This window comes from Eulemur rufifrons, chromosome 16 (genome assembly GCF_041146395.1).
Source record: "Eulemur rufifrons isolate Redbay chromosome 16, OSU_ERuf_1, whole genome shotgun sequence".
Lineage (NCBI taxonomy): Eukaryota > Metazoa > Chordata > Mammalia > Primates > Lemuridae > Eulemur > Eulemur rufifrons.
This window is the reverse complement of record NC_090998.1, coordinates 76,525,177-76,543,604: the sequence shown is the minus strand read 5'-3', so window position 1 is coordinate 76,543,604 and position 18,428 is coordinate 76,525,177. Positions and strand designations below refer to the sequence as shown.

Here is an 18,428-nt window from a genome sequence, read left to right as displayed (position 1 = left end):
TAGCGAGGGCTTCTGGTGCTGCCTCACAACATGGCGGAAGATCAAAGTGGAAGTGAACACCATCCAAGAGGCAAAACCCAAGGGGCACTAATCCCGTCTTGCCAGAGCCAGGACTCATTCACTCCCCAGAGAATGGCACACGCCATTCGTGAGGGATCACCGTCATGAACCAAACACCTCCCACTAGGCCCCCACCTCCCAACACCACCTTGCTGGGGATCACATTTCATCATGAGTTTTGGTGGGGACAAACTCAAAGCATAGCACTGCTGATGAGATTAGTTTAGTGCTTGAGATGTAGCCTCATTCCCTAGCTCCGGAGGGCCATCTTGTTTTCACTACTCATTACCCCTACAGAAAGAACCCATGCTGGCTCCTGGTGATCACTGCACTATTTTCAAACATTCATAAACCATGTGTGGTCACTGTTCAGAAAGCATAAACACTTTTACCAAAGTGTCATGGCTAGGAGGATTAAGACCCTCAAAAATATACCCACATTTGGGAAATCAGTACTAATTTACTGTGTTGTACACCTATAACAAAGAATATGCCATTCATCCGTCGGCCTATAGCTAAACAGACAAAGCTGCCCTGTGGGTCACATTTTTCTTGCAATATATTGGACATTCTAAAATTTATGTGTTGCCTACTCTTTAGTCAGGCTGGGAAGTGGTACATTCCAAGAAAACAGAGGTTTCTCTCTGGAGCAGGCTGAATTATAGCCTTCAGGAGTAGCCTTGTTTATGCTGCATGTTTGATGCTTTCTCTAGCATTATCCTTTTTTAAAACAACTTTATTACAATGTAATTACAGATCATAAAAATCACCCATTTTAAGTATACAGTTGGATAAGTTTTAGTAAACTTATACAGCTGTCCAGCCACCGCCACAATTCAGTTTTAGAACATTTCCATCAGCCCAAAAAATTCTTTCGTGCTCATCACAGTCGATCCCTGCTTCCATTTTTACCCCAGGCACCCTCTGATCTGCTTGCTGTATATATAGTTTTATATTTTCTAGAAACATCATGTAAATGGAATCATACAATATGTATTTTATGTGTCTGGCTTGTTTCACTTAGCATACTGTTTTTGAGGTCTGTCCATGCTGTAGCATGTATCTGTAGTCCATTCCTTTTTAATCATTGAACAGTATTTCATTGCATGAATATACCATATTTTATTTATCCCTTCACCAGTAGATGGGAGATTTGGATTATTTCTAATTTTCAGCTGTTATGAATAATGCTGCTTAAATGTAGGCATATGTGTTCATTTCTCTGGGGTTGCTAGCTGGGAGTCAACTTGCTGGGTTGTACATTAAGAAACTTGGTCAAAATTTGGGAGACTGGCAGATTTCCAAAAAGTGACTATACCATTTTACGTTCCTACTAGCAATATGAGAGTTCCAGTTCCTCCACATTCTCACCACCACTTGGTGTGATCAGTTTTTTTTTTTTCTTTCTTTCTTAATTTAGCAATTCCAATGGATATGTCGTGATTTCCAGCTTTATTCTGTTCTGCGGCTCTCCAGGAGGAAAGAAAGGGGCTAGCGGTAGGGGTGGGGGTAAGGTAGAGGCAGGGATAGTGGAAGAAAAGGGATTATAAGAAATCTCTCTCTCTCTGTCGTCATCCTGTTCTTTCTCATCTTGAATCTGTCCTTGGAACTAACAACATCTGCTTTCCTAAGAAATATTTTTTTTAACCCTTAACATCCTTTTCCCTTCCGCACATGGGCTGAAAACAGTGAACACCCAATTCTAAAGGGCAGTAGTAGCTAGCTAGGCTAAGTAAAATTCATGGATGCATTTTTAAAACCTTAATTTAGCTAGTTTTAGATAGATTTTTACCTCCTCCCACATCAATTTCTTTTACCAGAGCTGCTGACAAGAAAAAGAATTGACTGGATTGAATTCATTGCTTCTTTCACTATTCTATCCTCTGACAGAGGGTGTTATATGCCATTAAAGTCGCTAAACAGCACAAAGAAAGGCAGAGCACCAACAGAGCAGAAAAGACCATTTATTATATAATCCAAAAATTGGGTAACCAGGCCCTCAGTTACCTAGGAATATCTCTTGAGATTCAATTTGTCTTAAACCTTCTCTTTACAAATATGGGAATATTCATGTAGTTTGCATATTTCAGTTTATTTTATATTATATAGACATACGTTAATGAATTTTGATAACCATAATTTCATTTACAGTGCTGAGAGCATTAGTCATGTAATATAATTGATCATAAATTTTATTACCTCAAATTTTGAAAAAAATAAATTGAAAAATACCCTCATTCACTATAAATATTTTGCTTGGTTAGCAAAACATAAGCAAAACAGTGGTCTCTCTACTTCTTAAGATGCAAAGCATTTTTGTGTATTAACAATACTGCAGGGCTATTTGCAGTTTTCAAATGCTGTTAGCACATCATCACGTCTCCAAGAATAACTTCGGATGTGGGATATTGCACACATTTCCCATTTTCTTTTGTAACAGATTTTTCCTTCAGCAATCCCAATGATCGGGTTATTGAGCAATGCAAACCAAATTTCTCCTATAAAGATCTAGCTTGCAGCAAGCTGTACTTAAAAGTAACTTGCAGGGAAATTAATTAGGAACTGATTGGTTGGTTTGCTGTGTGTGTGTGTTGTTTTTTTTTTTTTAATCTTCTGAAGCAATGTTTATGTGAAAATATAATCAGAAAATTAGTACCTTCATCAAGAGGTAATTCAGAGAGCTTTGCAAATAAACCTAAGATTCTTATTGATTACAAAAAAGGGCTTTGTACCTCCAGAGCCCTTCAATGCTCAGAGGCAATTATACCATTAAGGTCTCTCTTTCCATGCAAAGATGATCTCATTTCCTCATAATTAGTATTTCCTGTTTATTGAGACAGACTATATTCAGAAAACACATTCACTTTCTTCGCTCCTTCTCACTATCTTTTGCTCTCTCTGGAGCTGTAAACCTTAGAACCTCTTTTCCTTCCCATACGTTAATACAGTTGTCTTTTGCTGGCATCTGTCTAATGAACTTATTTGCTGATTATTTAGTAGCAATTGCTTTGAAAGTAACAGAAGAAAGACAAGAGAATTTGGAAAAATCTAAGGAGAGGGATTTTTTTTTTTAGATGAATTGGTAGAGGTAAGTAAGGCAAGATGCCACAGATGGTGGGAGGTTAGGAAATCTCACGTCACCCATGGAAGTCTGTACGGGAATGAAGGTGCCAAAGCTCAGAAGGAACAGAAAATGCTTGAGGGTAAAAGGGGAAGAAATAAGACCTGGGTGTTCTTTTCCTTCCCTCTTTTCCTTTCAGAGACATCTCCCCTGCTTCATTTGTTGTCCACCTCAAAAGGGAATAGAGTTGAGATGGTAGGGGTGCCCCTGTGACATGGACTTGTGTGCTCGATGCTGGGAGGGACTCTGGGATGCAGTGACACTATGTCTGACTTTCCAGAGCATATAGATGACCAGGCAAGACATATAAACATAGAAAGAGAGCTAGCTGTACACTCCAGGATGTATCAGGTGTCAACAGCACAGAGCAGCCCACAAATAGTAGAGAAATTCAGAGAGCTAGAGGTCATTGTAATCCAAGGTGAGCAAGGAAGGCTTTAGGTGGAGCTGGATTTCCTCCTTGCTGGATTCTAATGGAAAGAGGGGGCAAGGACATTCTAGAATATGCACAGGTGTGTATATGTGGAGCAAAGAGATAAAAGGAGAGAGGGCTGGAGAAGTGAAAGGCATGATTCTGGATCTAAATTCTACTCAGAGATAGCTATAATAGCACATTTAAATAACATAATATTCAAAATATTGATGATAAGTTTATTCAAGGAAAGGGTAAGAAGGTTTAAGTTTCTGTTATACTTAAAAGAGAAATATCAGTTACAATGTACACTATTGAAGTGATGGGTGCACTGACAGCCTAGACTTCTCCACTATACAATTCATCCATGTAACAAAAAATTGTCTGTATCCTCTAAATCTATTAAAATAAAATTTTAAAAAGAGAGCAATAATGCCTTAGTTCAGTGCTTTATAATTTCCAGAGCAGTTTCCTAGTCATTCTTATTAAATCCACAGACACTCCTTTTAGACTGGGAAGGCTGTGTAGACATATGTATTTAGGTGGTTGGATGGATAGATGACAGATAGGTAGAAATACACACACATATACACACATACATTTTGTATGTATTTTTTTTTTACTTCCTGTATTGAGAGCCCTAGAGGACTGAATATTTTTTCTTCTTTGTGGTTCACAAATTGCATAACATGGTGGTTATATGTGAAAGACATCCAATAAATGTTTGTTGTATAAGATTATTATTGTCCTCTTTATGTCACAACTCAAAGGTGTCAAAGATCACTTAGTTAAGAGAAGAGTCAGGGGAAGACCAAATGTCATGACTTTCTGCTTCTGAAGTCTTTCTCTCCATCATCCCATGCTAGACATGGGTTATTGCAGTCCAAGAAATGAGAGAGAAATGTAGCTCTGACTTGGGCAGGGCAAAGGCGATATATGTAACATAAACATTTGTACCCCTGTAATGTTCTGAAATAAAAAAAATAAAAAATTAAAATAAAATCAGATGCAAGTTCAAATGAGGATTTCTGAGATTGTGGGAGTTGTAAAAAGATGATACACAGGTACATGTGCCTTGATGCTCTCAGGTGGAAAGTGTTTAGAAATGATTACCCGGTTTGGGGCGTGGGGGCCTTTCACAACCAATTGCAATTTTAGTTCTGCAGATGAGAACCAAGCAGAAAAACTTCCACCTCAACTTCCATTCTCAGCATTTAAGAACACCAGAACAGCTCAGAACACTTGAAGTTTTGTTAGAAGAGGCCACTTTAAAACCAGATGTGCTCTGTAGACTTGCACGGGAGCTGCTCTCTTTAGTTGGCAAATGTCTAGAACAGAAAGGGGGAATAACATACCCCTCCTAAAATGGAAGTTCCAAATGTAGGATGAAACTGTTTCCTCCTCCCAAGTAAAAATCCAGAAACAAAAAGGATGCAGTCCCACGGAAGTGATAACTAGAATCGTCCGTGTGCCCAGCACTGTGACGTGTAATCTCTGGAGAATTCCAGCCACATGTGCTATTTCACATCTGTCAGCTAAATCTGAACTCCAAAACATAACAAATGCAAAATATGACACTGAGGAACATTACGTAGATTTGTGATTTTTCCCTTCAGGAGTTGGTACATCCAGCAATAAATGGATTGAGATTTCATGCAGAACATGGAGACAGACTGTCGCTACATGATTTTTCTTCATGACTCGTACATGCTTGCAGTTTGTCCATGGTGTTTTTGTATTGTGCCTATGCAAACATGGCAATGAAAATGAAAAAATTCTTTAGCTTTGATATTAAGTGAAAGAAATCAAAGTGAAAATTGTACTTACAATATGGCCACCATACAACATAATCATGGGGAAAAAAATGAAAGTACGTACACCTAGATGTTGATAGCCTATGGATAACTTGTTCTCTTATTTGTTTTTCTGTATTTTATAAAGCATCTGCAGTGGAAAAGCAGTATTATCATTATAATAAAAACACTGTTTAATTTTTTAAAAGCAGATAAAGAAAAATGTTTAATTTACATTATGTTTAAATTAAACATGTTTAAATTTATAGCACATGAAATTTAAACATGTTTATATCATATCACATTTAAAAATAAATCTAAGTACACACTTTCAGCTTTGCTGTGACATGTATTCTGATGCAAGCCACTCAGCAAGGTTAATGTCATGATATTATCTGGCAAAATTTCCATAGCCAAACCGAGAAACATAAACGGCAGTGACAAAATATTACAGCACCGTCATCTACCACAGTTATTCTCCTATTGCTGGGATTTGCAATAGAGTTTCTGGAATTGTCCTCTTCAGTTGACACTGGAGAAAATGCCTAGAGGCAGCTACTGCTCTGATAAGCGGATACCAACCTGTGTTGTTTCAACAATATTCCCTGCCTTTGACCCACATTTCTCTTATGATGGTTGTAATAAAAACCATTAAGAAAACATTCAATATCTTTTATTTTTTACCTACTGGAACTCAGCAATTGGAACCATATGTTTATGCTCACATGTATAATAATTTTTTCCTAGTTATAATTCCTATAATAACAGTGTAGTTATTTGTACCCAATCTCTCCGATATTGTAAGCTCTATTAGTTGAGTTTCCCTTTGAATCCTCCAAATAATTTGTGACAGAAACTCAGTATCGTTTTTTGACTTGAACTATATTGCCATGATATCTTAGAATAACTAAATCTCTAATATATTACCAATTCTTTATCTTTTACTCCCATAGGGTTCTTTGTACGTATAGTTAACTTTCAGCCAAGCAGTAATGAAAGCTCACAGAATTCTTCTCCACCACAGTAATCATTCTAACCATTGCTCTGATTTTTTGAAAACTAAAGGTTTGCAAACCAATTATTAGTCATGGTGCCTGGGGCGATAGGATTCCACTCCTTCAGGAACCCTGTCTGCTTACAGAGATGACCAGATAGTAAGCTGTTCTCACTCAAAGCAAACCCATTTGCCCTCAAACTTGACTTTTCCATAATGACTGTCTTTCTTCGGAACATTGTCTCACTAATTGGATTTCCTATTGTCAACTTGGGAGTTTTGAAGCCAAATGTCATCTTCTTTACCAACTCCACAATTAGCCAACAGATTGAATCTTAGGTGATGAGGGTTTCCTTTCCTTGGTCTGGATATGCATTTCACAGGGAATTCTGTGAGGTATCTCCTTTTTTGTCTGTAGCTTTAACTCTGCTATGAGCCTTACCCAAAACTGAATCATTTCAATGTTTTCAGATGGTCAAGACCCCACATGAATGTTTTAAACATGGTAACTCAAGATAAGAAGCACCATTGTAAGGAGCATCACAATGGCATAACCAGTACTGTAGCTAAGGCCAAAGCGTAGAGATTAATAGCAGTAAGAAGGGCACGGTGAGTAGTAACGGGCAGGGCTTTGAGAATCAGGTGTAAATTCCAGCCATGATACCTGTTAGCAGTGTGACCTTAGGTGAGTTACTCAGCATTTCTGAGCATCAGATTTGCATCTCTAAAATGTGAATGATGATGTTATTATACAGATTAAATGAAATATTTATACACATACATAATGCACTTGGTACAGTTTCTAGCACAGCTAGAATATAGAACTAGAGTATAGAAAATGTTCCATAAGTGGTAGTTATTATCAGTATCTTCGGTGATAGGGCCTCATTTCTAATAAACAAGGAGAGTTACCTAGGTGTTTTTGACATGAGTCATCATTCTGTGTTAATTTGTTCTCTGTCTGTCTATCTGGCCACTCACGCTCTCCTGGGCATCTCTATGAGGAGGCAACAACGGGCTCCGATGTAGAGGAGCTCCTCAGCTCAGCTCAGCTCCTCTTGGAGATTAGCAGTGTGGATGGGAGAATGGCGCAGCCTTTTAAATTAGGTTTAGTATCAAGCTAATAACTAGAAATCAGACACGCTCCTACCAGGATAAATTGCTTCAGTGAGGGCTTTTCTAAGGTTAGACAAATCCTGTCATGCAAAGCACCAGCATATTTGTTTGATGTGATGAACTTTATGAAAATAACCAAGTCCTTGTTCTTTTGGGTCAGGATTTCTGTGCATCCCCGGAGTCCGTTGGCTGGAATAAGCACACTTTGAAGATTCCTTCTTCTATGTGCAAGGCACTGTGCTGGTTATTCTCACAGTCTTACTCTTCCTCTTCCCAACAACATTCGAGATTAGCATTAACTCCTTCACTTTATCGGTGAGAAAACTGAAATCAGAGGACTCCGGTAACTTGCCCAAAATTGAATTGCTGAAGAGTCAAACAAAAACAACAGTGAAGGTTACACCAGCTCAATTCTACCATAGTTATATTTGTTATTTAGTGTCAGTTATTTGTCAAAATAATTGAGTGTCTTTATTACTATATAAGAACATTTCTTAGCAGGACTCAGGGGCCCAAGGTAGCACCAGCAGTGTCAGGTCCAATTGCCTACTGGGAGAAAGGAAGTTGGGAATGTTATGGGAAGAATTTATATCCAATAGAAGCCTTTGGCAACATAATTGAGAGCGAGAATAAAAAAGAATAAGAAAATGGAGTGTGTTTAGACTTGCAAAATACCTTTGAAAAGGTTGTTGTTGTATTTTTGCTGGGGGCATTCTTTGATCGTAATGCTTAAAAAAAAAGAAACAACGCAAGAATATAACAGCGTTTTTATGGATCGTGTAAACAATGCTGCCTGCAAGTAATCAGCACCGCGGCCACACTTACTTAGCATATTTATAAATCATCTGAAAGGAGTACATAGTGAAATTTCCAGATTTGCAAAAACTGCTAAGCTCTTCCAGGTAGCAAAATGCCAAAATGGTTCATATAAATGCAGAGAGATAACACAGGGCTGTGTGAGTGGGCAGAGGAGAGCAGATGGGCTTCTGCATGGACAACCGTAAAATAAGGAATTTAGGGAAAAATAATTCAAACCATCCTTCCTAGATTAAAAGGCTTTGAACTATCAGCTATAACAAAATTAAAGGCTTTTACACTCCATGTATACTTTTGTCCCTAGTAATTCCTACTGCAGCTAAAAGGCCAGCCAGAAATCAGGTGTGCTTAGAAAACACATTTTAAAAGGGGGATTAAACGCCGAAAACGGTATCCTGCTTAAATGTAAAGCCACGGTTCGCTTATACCTGAGTATTGTGAGCCATTTTTTTCAACAAACTTTAAGCAGTTGTAATGGGGTAGGAGAAGGTCCAGAGAATGTCAACTAAAGTGATCTATGGGAAAGAGGAGCTGCTTTATGAAAACAAACTTGCAAAGATTAGGATTCCTCAGACTGGGAAGATGAAGGGTTATAAAATCACAGGGATGTGGTACATGGAGACATTTACCTCGGTTAACACTTACCGTCCCCATCAGCAGCAGCAGGTGTGGGTCAGAGGGTGCATGGAAAAGGAATAGAGCATAGAGCGAGTTTAAAATCTAAATAAACGTAGGCCGAAAGGCCAATAGGCTAACTGACAAATAGACAAATAAAAATTCAAGGTAGCGGGGGACGTGTGCCAAAGAAATGTGCCAAAGAAATGCCATCCCCTGTGCCTTAAAACTTGAAAACAGAGGGAAAAAATTTTACACAATGGGTAACTACTTTGGAAACTAGTTACCCAACAAGACTTGTTATATCTTGGGACTGTACATGGACAGGGAAGAAATAGATCCATTTTTTATGAATGGATTCATAATATGTTGTTTTTTTAAAGTCAGTAGTATTTGGAGATAACGCCTAAACTTTGCAGTGTATACGTTGGAGTAAAACAAGCTTTAGAGTCAGGCAAACTTGATTCACATCCCAGAGCCACCACATACTGGCTCTTGGTTAGGTGACTTACCCACTCTGAACATCAGTTTCTTCATCTATAAAGCGAGAAAATCCTTCCAGATAGAGATGTTGGGAGGATGGAAAGGGGTAGCGTTTGTAAAGTACCAGGAATGAGGCTGGGGATTGAGGGTCTATGCAAGTCCCAGTTCTCTTTGATGTCTCCTCTGCCATGTGCCTTTGAAGCGCTGTCAGACTCAAATACCGTCCTGGGGAGGCTCTGAGTCTACCCAAGTAGGGAGCTTCATCCTAACCCTAATTTGGCTACTTTCATCTGTATTAACATTCATTCTTTCATATTCATTAAGCCCTTATTATTTTAGGCATCGCTTTAGGCATTTAGGCAATAATAGTGATAAGCATATGCCAATGCCCTGCTCCCAGGAGCTTACCCAAGGAGGGGCAGTACACAAACACTAAACCTGTGCATGAAGTTCTTTCAGAGAATGATAAAAAGAGGAGCACAGGATAGAGCTCGACAGAGGTTGAGGGCACGACTCTTTCAGAGAGGGATGAGAAGTCACTGGTTATTTGAAAAATCTCAAGGGCTGGAGGGGTTGGGGGGAATATTCCAGGCAGATGGCTGAGTGGGGTAGAGGCGCCAAGGCAAGAAGGAGGGTGGAGTGTTCAAGGCCCAGAGGAGCCATGTGACTGAGCACCTGAAAGACCCACTCACTAGATGGAGGGCAGAGAGGCAGCGACATGGGCAGAGAGAGACAGCAGGTACCCTGTTCTGTTGGGCCCCGAGGTCAGGTTGGGATTCAGGTTTTATTCTGTGAGCTTTCAGCTGCTTAGTGAGGAGAGCTGCCTTCTCCTCTGGCAAGGTCTTGGGTCTGCTGTGTCAGGAGTGGGACTCGCAGGCGGTCTTGCATGGAAGGAGAACCGTCCAGCCTTCTCTTTCTGCCCTCACTACTTTGCCATTCTAGACTTTCCGGATGCTACTCCGATCTTTCTGGACTCAGGGGTCACACTGATTTCACACCTCATCTCTCATGGCGCGGGGGGAACTTTGCATACATCTCTTTTCACCCCTCATATTATAGGACATGTGAAAACTATTTTTTCTCAAATGAAATATTTAACCCAAATATATGTTGTTGCAGGTTTTAAAAATCAATTTGATTGGCCACAGGAAACGTATTTTGGCATCTCTGGGAGACAGGCTGCACGAGGATCCCCCGCAGAAACCCCCTCGGTCCATCACTCTCAGGGTAAGTGCCAAGCACGTTTGTCCACCCTTATCCTTGAGAATTCTTTTGTGCAATACAATGGCTGAAGCAATGGATCAGGAAGGACAGGCTGTTTTCCATGTAGCTTATCCGTATAAAAAACTGTCTCCCTTTGGGTTGTGTTTTATACAACAAGATTTGTTTTTCTCAGTTGGTTAAATATATATTTGTGAGGTCTAGATACCCATCTATAATGGGATTCAGTCTGACAAAACCCCACCTTTAAAGAACCACTCCCTCACGTCCCGTCCCACACTCCCCTCTGCGCTGGGAGAGCGGAAATGAGTTTTCTGTCAGACTCCTCAAACCCACAGAAAGAAAATCGATCCAGGACCACAGTTAAGTAAAAGATCAATTTAAAATTAACCTTAGGGTCTTCTGTTTTCCAAGAAGTGGGAAATTGTCCAGCTTTACCCACTTTAAAGATTAAGCCAAGGGAATCTAAAACTTTATTTAATAAACTTTATTATTTATGCATGTCAGCTATATTTTAGAATTAGGGTAGAAAGCTAGAAAGGAAATACAGAAGGGAGAGAGAAATAAAGCAGAAAGAGCCGGAAGGCAGGAAGGAAAGGGCAGAGAGAAAGAAAGGGAGAGAAAGGAATGCCATTGTCATTTTCAGGCAAAATGACAACGGCAAGGAGTAGCCGACAGTCCCTGGTTTTCATGAATCTTATAAGAACTTTTCTAAAATTCATCACAAAGCTGTGATCTCCCTGGAAAGTTGCAGAGTTCCCACTCTGCTCACTTGAGTCAATCTTTCTCCTGATTTCCTTTCTGTGAGTGCCAGGAAAGTTATCGATAGTAAAGCGGAACAGAGCACACACTTAGACGTGCCTGTGCACGATGAAATGATAAAATGCAGCCTCGCGCCTCTTATCAGTGACTTCGGCAAACAGTACTGCCACGGTCAGGACAGCAGAGACTAGGGCAGGAGAGGAGCTGTTAAGATTTTGAGTTTGATTCAGCTTTGGAGGAGAAGAAAATATACACAAAGATTTTAGGGAATGCAAGAGAATTGGCTCCAGGAGGGAGCTGGGGGGAAAATTGATCACTGGGAGAATTGGGATACACTGGGATATTTGGAAGCTACTGGAAGGCTTTGGGAATAATAAGAGTAGAAATGGAAATTTTTCCCTTTCAAGAAGAGGATCCTCTCCTAAACTGGAAAAAAAAAAATGAGGTTAGAAAGCGATTCTTGTTTTGCTTTCGTTTTGCTACATGGAAGGAGAGGAAGACGTAGGCACCATTGGTGTAATCATCCTAAAGTGACTGTTTAGAGGAGTAATTTCCTGCCACTTACTCTACTTCCTTCCCTTCCCCTTCTGAACCTCTCCATCTGGCTCCCTGGAAGGGATTTAGGGGAACAAAAGCCAGATCAGAGACAGATTCCCAAGAAAAAGTGCAGGACCTACATCTGTCAAAGGAGGCCTGGAGAACCACCATCACCCCAATCCTCATCTCACCTGCAGACACTAGAGCTCAGCCGACTGTGCCCCTTCTGACCCAGTCCCCTCAGCTGGAGTTGTCTTTAAAAGCACCCTCTGTCATGACATGCCCTGCTCTGCGGTCTGTGTGTGTGACATGCTGTGTCGCCATGCTGTGTCCTCTTCCTGGTCCTACAGTCAGACCACTCCTTGGTGGAGGATCAAGACCCATTGGGGCCCATTTAATCTTTCCTACCATGGCGTCTACCATGGTGAGGACACTCTGCCTGCACCAAGATCCAGTTCCTTCCCTTGTAAAAACACACGTGATGGCATCAGGGGTACCCAACGTAGTAAGTGTGCCTCCCTCCTGAGATCATCCATAGTGCTAGTTTCAGACGACAGAACCTAACTATACTTCAAACCTTTGACCTGAAATACTTAGGGGGAAAAGTATGGACTAGATCATGCCATTTAATAAAATGGTGGAACGTCACCCATTCCTGGGCAAGTTGATTCAAAAAGGACTCCCCGCCCCACAGTCTGTCTTGTCAATATTTCGCAATTTTGAAACCAAAGGTTAGCCACAGAACATGGTATTTATTTCATGATGTATTTCCATTCAGGAACCCAGTGGTAATCACACTCCTCCTCAGTTGTCTCCATCACTTAGCCAAAGCACTTACACCACTGGTGGCTCCCTAGACGTTCCTCACATTATCATGCAGGGCGATGCAAGGAGGAGAAGAAATGAAAACTACTTTGATGATATTCCTCGATCAAAACTGGAGAGGCAGATGGCTCAGGTAAGGTGTTTGTTGTAAGCCTCTGTGATGTGTTTGCCTTTCACCTGTACCAGGTAATGCATTCTAAGCTTCCAGTGATGCTTATTGTCCACGCCTAATTGGGACTTTACCATCTTATGCCATGTCTTTTATGCCTTGCTCGCTTGAACGAGACTGAAACAGAAATTTCTGGGAATGGAATGTATACACATATCCTTGTTATTCATTCTTCCTGAGGAAATGATGTCTGATCTCATTGCACCCAAAAAGTCTTTGCCCTAAAGGGAATAATGCTATGTCAAAATCAAGTCATAATGAAAATGACTAATAAAAGTCTAGATGATAACTTGTAAATTGGTTGGATAATAGGGTAGAGCTGGGGGTGGGGGAAGATTACCTCCGGGTAATGTTGTTAACTTTCTCCCAAGTTTACACATTCGTATAGAATTGCTCTGCTGGGACTAGTTGCATCATCTCGTATCATCACCTTGCATAGCTGAAAATGATGATGCTGCCTGACACAAATAATTGAAAAGAGAGATCTGTCACATTCAGACCTCTCCTTGTTTTGGGTATGGAAGTTCAGGGTTGACTGTCCTCAGATCGCTGCCCAGAAACTTGAGTCAGCCACAACCACACAGTGGCGCTGTTCTTAAAGCACATTCAGATGGGCAGCTAGCCCTGCCTTTTGCCCTGAGATTCAAAGATATGGATTTGTTGACAACTATTGGCAGAATCAACTCTTTTCATCCTCGTTCTAGGTTCAGACTGATGTGCAGGAGTCTTCTCTCTGCCTCCCACACCTAAGATGAGAATCTCGAGGTGAAAATTTGCCTGTAATTGCTTTGCCTTGGTTGTTAAATATTTTTCTCAACTCTTATGGTGAGATTTTGTTTTTAAAGCCTTTGGTAAACATTCTGTGCTGCAGCTCATGAAAGATAAATGTGGAGAGAATGTTCTAGAAACTATGGCTATTCTGCCTGCAAATGCCTTGGAGATAGAGGGCCCAGGTTATTGTGTCTCCTCTCTGCTCCCTCAATATTGAATTGTTCTCGGGGCTCTTTGTGCAAGGAATGGCAATGTTGGGATTACACAGAATCTTTTATTGGAGGGAGATGGAAAATGTAGGAGCAACAAGAAAAGAATAATTTTTCCTTTCTCTGTCTGCTTTTGTCTTTTAATCTTTATCACTGTTTTCACTGGTGTTCTTTTAAATAGGAAGTCTGAAAGCTTTTTTCTCGCAAGCTGTTCATTTATTTCCTGCTACTTGTTAGTATTTGTGGATCACATATGTGGTTAGATTTCTCCAATGACAGCATTTTGTTTGTTTTAACCTTGAACCACGTGGTCTTTATGTATTAATCCAAACTGGGTCTTTTCTGAACCCTTCTCCTCCCTGGGTACGAGAGGATAGTTCTTTAATGAGCATTAGCTATTATTGACAGTGTCAACTTCAGTAACAGAATTACCTATCTCGGCTGCTCATATAGTTTATGAAATTTCTCCACACAGTGCAGTGCAGTTTTTTTCAGAGGAATTGATTACTCTTCTGCATATGTATGAACACTGAGAGGTAATCTGGCAATCTCAGAATCTTACTTTCTGAGATTCACATGCAGGGGCATTAGTACCCTTTGAATAGCCCAGATCTTTCCCTGTCACGCCAGTGAGAAATGCATCCTTTTCAGGAATCGTCTTGCCTTGAGAAAACTGAATGGACTTTTATCTGGCCAAGAGGGAAAAGCCCAAAAGCGGAAGAGTACGATAGGCAAGTTGATGGGAAGTGGTGAGCCACAGAATGTCGGTGTGAATGTGCTTATTCACCTCACGTGTGCCACTAACAATGTCCAAATCACTGGTAGAGACACAGGCTCCATCAGCAACCAGGAGTTTATCAGAAGCTTTCTAAAATCCTGCTGTTCAATACAGAACTTGTGCTGCAGAGAAAATAGGAGATGGCACTACAGGAATCTGATCAATAAGAAAAAGGGATTCTGGGATTGCAACTTTTTAGGTTGTGTTAATTGCAGTTTTTTATCTGTTTCTAGAATGTTTCTTAGTTTGGCAAGGCCCAAAATTATGGAGAAATGAATGCAGACCTCTTAAAAATAGTGCTATTTCAAAGCTTTAAATTGTCAAAATATGAAATTCTCGATTATTTTGTTGTTGAACAATTACGTTTATCATATGACTTTTCCACCACTCAGCTACCCAATTGATGTTTTTTTCCTTGTTCTCCTTTTCTTTTTTTTTCTTGGTTGTAATAACTTTTCAAATCCATTTGCTGCTTTTTTTTTTTTTTTAACAACCTGTCATATCTCTCTAGACTATATTTTTCCCCCTGAAGTTATATGTTTAGCTAATCAAGTTGGGTCTCCCTGAAGACTTGAATTAGCAATTACAATTCCTGTAAGCAAGCAGCTAGTTATACCTCCTTCCAACCGGGGGTTCACTTTCTACAGTTCTTTCCCAAGAGTTTTCTCCTAAGATCCTTATTATAGCTTGGTTAATGCTTTGCCTAACCAGTCTCTGTTTCCCACTAAAATGCGAAAGTCCACCTTCAGGCTTGATTTCTTACCTACTAAAAGAAAGGAGAATGCGGTTGAGAGAAAATCCCCAGGACAGATTCATGTTCTTCTTCAAGTTTAGCTGAGCCACCACTAGAATGGTTTGGAATTCTAGCCTCAGGCCAGAAACCTTAAGTTCTTTGAGGCTGCAATAATTGATAGGAGTCTTGCCTTCATAAGGTCTGCTCAACAGGTGTTTGGAAGTGCTTTGCTCAACTTGGAAAATCAATGCTTAAACTTACATTGAGCTAAATTTAATGTTCCTTCCACCTATTAAATTTGTTTGTTAGCAAATATTTAAAATGTAACACTAGAGTGGTATTTTCAATTTCAAATGTAACACTAGAGTGGTGTTTTCAGTTTGAACCCATATTTTAAATGTCTGTTTTGGAACACAGGGGATTTGCAAATATTTTTGGCTATTGTTTCCTTTTATTCTGATATAAACAATATTCTGGCATCAAATTGTCTTAAATGAATATGTAAGAAACAAAATTGAATTCACCACTAATTGAATGTAATGATGTAAACACATCTAAACAATGGGTTTCCTATGGTGCTGAAAACATAACTTCTCTAGCCTGTAATTCTAAATTGGACTCATTAGCCCAAAAGTTCTGAAACACTCTCACATTTCCATACCCCTAATAAATAAATGTTGCACTCATATTTGTATAATTATACCTTAATGTGCATAGTGCTTTTAAATTTTCAAAGTTATCTCATTTTAGCACAAACAAGGTGCCCTACGCACTATTCATATGCACGTAGGACATGGCAGATCAGCTTTTCATTCTGAATTCCGTGCAAATGAGATAGTAAATGTAAATATGGAAAATGTATCAGAAGCAGGAAAATATTTTCAGTATACAGAACCTAATTGCAATCTTTAGAAGTTTTCTTGAATAATACTTAGGAGAAGTCAAAGTATTCTTAACATGAATAATAAAGGAGAGTGATGGAATTAGTAAGGTGAGGGGCCATGTTTACCAAACTTCTGAAAAAGAAAAAAATTTCCAAAAAAGTTACAACCATATATAGAAGGCTTCCATTTACAGAAATACATTTGGAAAAAATGAAATAGTATTTGTATTTTCACAAAATAAAGACTCCTCAGCAGCAAAAGAAATATATATCTTTGTACAACTTTAAATTAAATATTAGTGAGAAAAAATTATAATGTAGAAGTCTTTATGTTTTGAGTACTCCCATTTAAATTAAAAAAAAAATCACCTGGGGCAATATGTTAAGCATTAAAAGGCTTTTTCTAAATTAGTTCTAAATCATTTCTAAATCTTTAGAAAGTTAATTCAGTTGAAAGTTTAATTTTTTAATATAAACAGTATTACTTAATAAGTATGACTAGATCAGTTACTTCTTTATTTGGAAGCACTTTACATGTTACACTAGTTCTATAAATGTTGGTTCTTTTGATTAAAGGAAGGGAAATAAGAAACTGAGCCATATGGAAGCCCTGCCATGGCCAGGTCTGTGCCTGGGATTCCACATGTACACGTGAGGAAGCCAAGGTGGGTGAGTGCTTGGCCTCACAGCTGGTAAGTGGCAAGGCTGAGACCCAAGCCCTGGTCAACCTGACCGTACCCTTGTTCCTTTATAGCCCCTGATGCCCTGTGGGCTGCCTCTGTATTAAAATGATATAAAATATTTTAATAACAATTCAACAAATGCTAATTTCCCACATCCTGTAATAGATTACACTTATGTAGGCACAGCGAGCAGAGGATAAAATCACTAGTAGTTTAGTGGAAACTTACTGAATCAGCTCGTGGTTATCACCGTGAAACCCTTTAAATGCAAAACTACAGTGGTTCTGGGTTGATCCTTTCAGTGGAGAGCCTGCCTATCTTGGCAGAACTCTGCTCTTCTCCCATGTTCATGAATAGCTTTGAATGTAGGCCTGGGGTTACTCCGTGTGCAGAGAAGCTCTTGCCTCTCTCCAAACAGTGGATGCTGTTTCCTTAATGGCTTCTTCAGTTGGAGTTCTGATTGGGTTTTTGTCTGGCTGTGTGACCTGGACCAAATCACACGGTATCTCTGAACTTCAGTTTCCTTGTCTTTAAAATGTGGATGATGCCTGTTTCTCAGGTTTGTATATATCATATAATTCTATGTGAAAGTCTGTTCTAAACTGTAAAGCACTGTATATAGAGAGATGATATGACTGTCAGTTCAGATGCATGACCTGTCAGTCCCTGATTCATTGTAGGGCAAAGTGGTGGCAAAATGTTAGAAAGGCAAATGCTCAGGTGGTTGTTGTATTCTATAATGACCATCTTTTTGTTCCATTGTTATCCAGGCTTAGAATGTATATTGAAAATGGAATTGGAATTTTTCTCCTTATTATTTTAATTGTGTAAATGCAAAGTCTGCCAAGAAGCATGTATCATGATGCAGAGGAATCTGTGTCGAATTATCTCAAAGGCAGGGAACACGGAGGATAGATGGAATCTTTCTCTGCCAGTTCAGGTTACAAAAGTACATAGCATGAGATATCTCATGGTAATAACATGTTATTGTAACATGGTTAGATAAAACATTAAGTGAAAAGGAAGAGATTTTTTCCTTTAAATGAAATTTAGAATTTTATTGAAATACACAGTACACAAAATTGTTAGCTAGAGAAGCGCGGATATTCCAGAAAGCCATTAGGCAAATGCTATGCCATCTCTGGGAAAGAAGAAAGCTGTAATTTATCCTTTTATACTTTTCCTGAGAGAGTAGGCCTGTTGTTCCTAGAAATTCTACCCACTGCTCTGGCAACATGGGAATTTACAGAATCAATCTTCAGAAAATAGCACAACTATGTTGAAAGGAACAACATTTCATAAAGTGACTTTTTCCCCAAACTAAACAAGTTTTCTTATTACTGTGTCATATCAGATTTTTTTAACGTCCATAAGTTAGTGGCTAGTTTTTAATTTAGATTTTCATCACATAGCCACTACTCAGAAAGGCTCAGCCTGTCCGCGATTT

At 39.4% G+C, this 18,428-nt stretch overlaps 1 protein-coding gene across 45 annotated transcripts in view; it reads left to right on the top strand.

Moving 5' to 3' along the window:
- The window catches only part of ANKS1B (ankyrin repeat and sterile alpha motif domain containing 1B), a 967,677-nt gene that overhangs the window by 874,267 nt on the left and 74,982 nt on the right, over positions 1–18,428 (top strand). For 24 of the 45 annotated variants that reach the window (XM_069490549.1, XM_069490553.1, XM_069490547.1 and 21 more), the window contains 2 exons: positions 10,530–10,637; positions 12,709–12,888. The exons of 6 other annotated variants lie outside the window; for them this stretch is intronic. In XM_069490549.1, coding sequence (XP_069346650.1) covers positions 10,530–10,637; positions 12,709–12,888 — 288 coding nt within the window. Of the gene's footprint in view, positions 1–10,529; positions 10,638–12,708; positions 12,889–18,428 lie in introns of those variants that run through there. 15 more of the 45 variants (XM_069490550.1, XM_069490567.1, XM_069490570.1 and 12 more) reach the window with 3 other exon arrangements.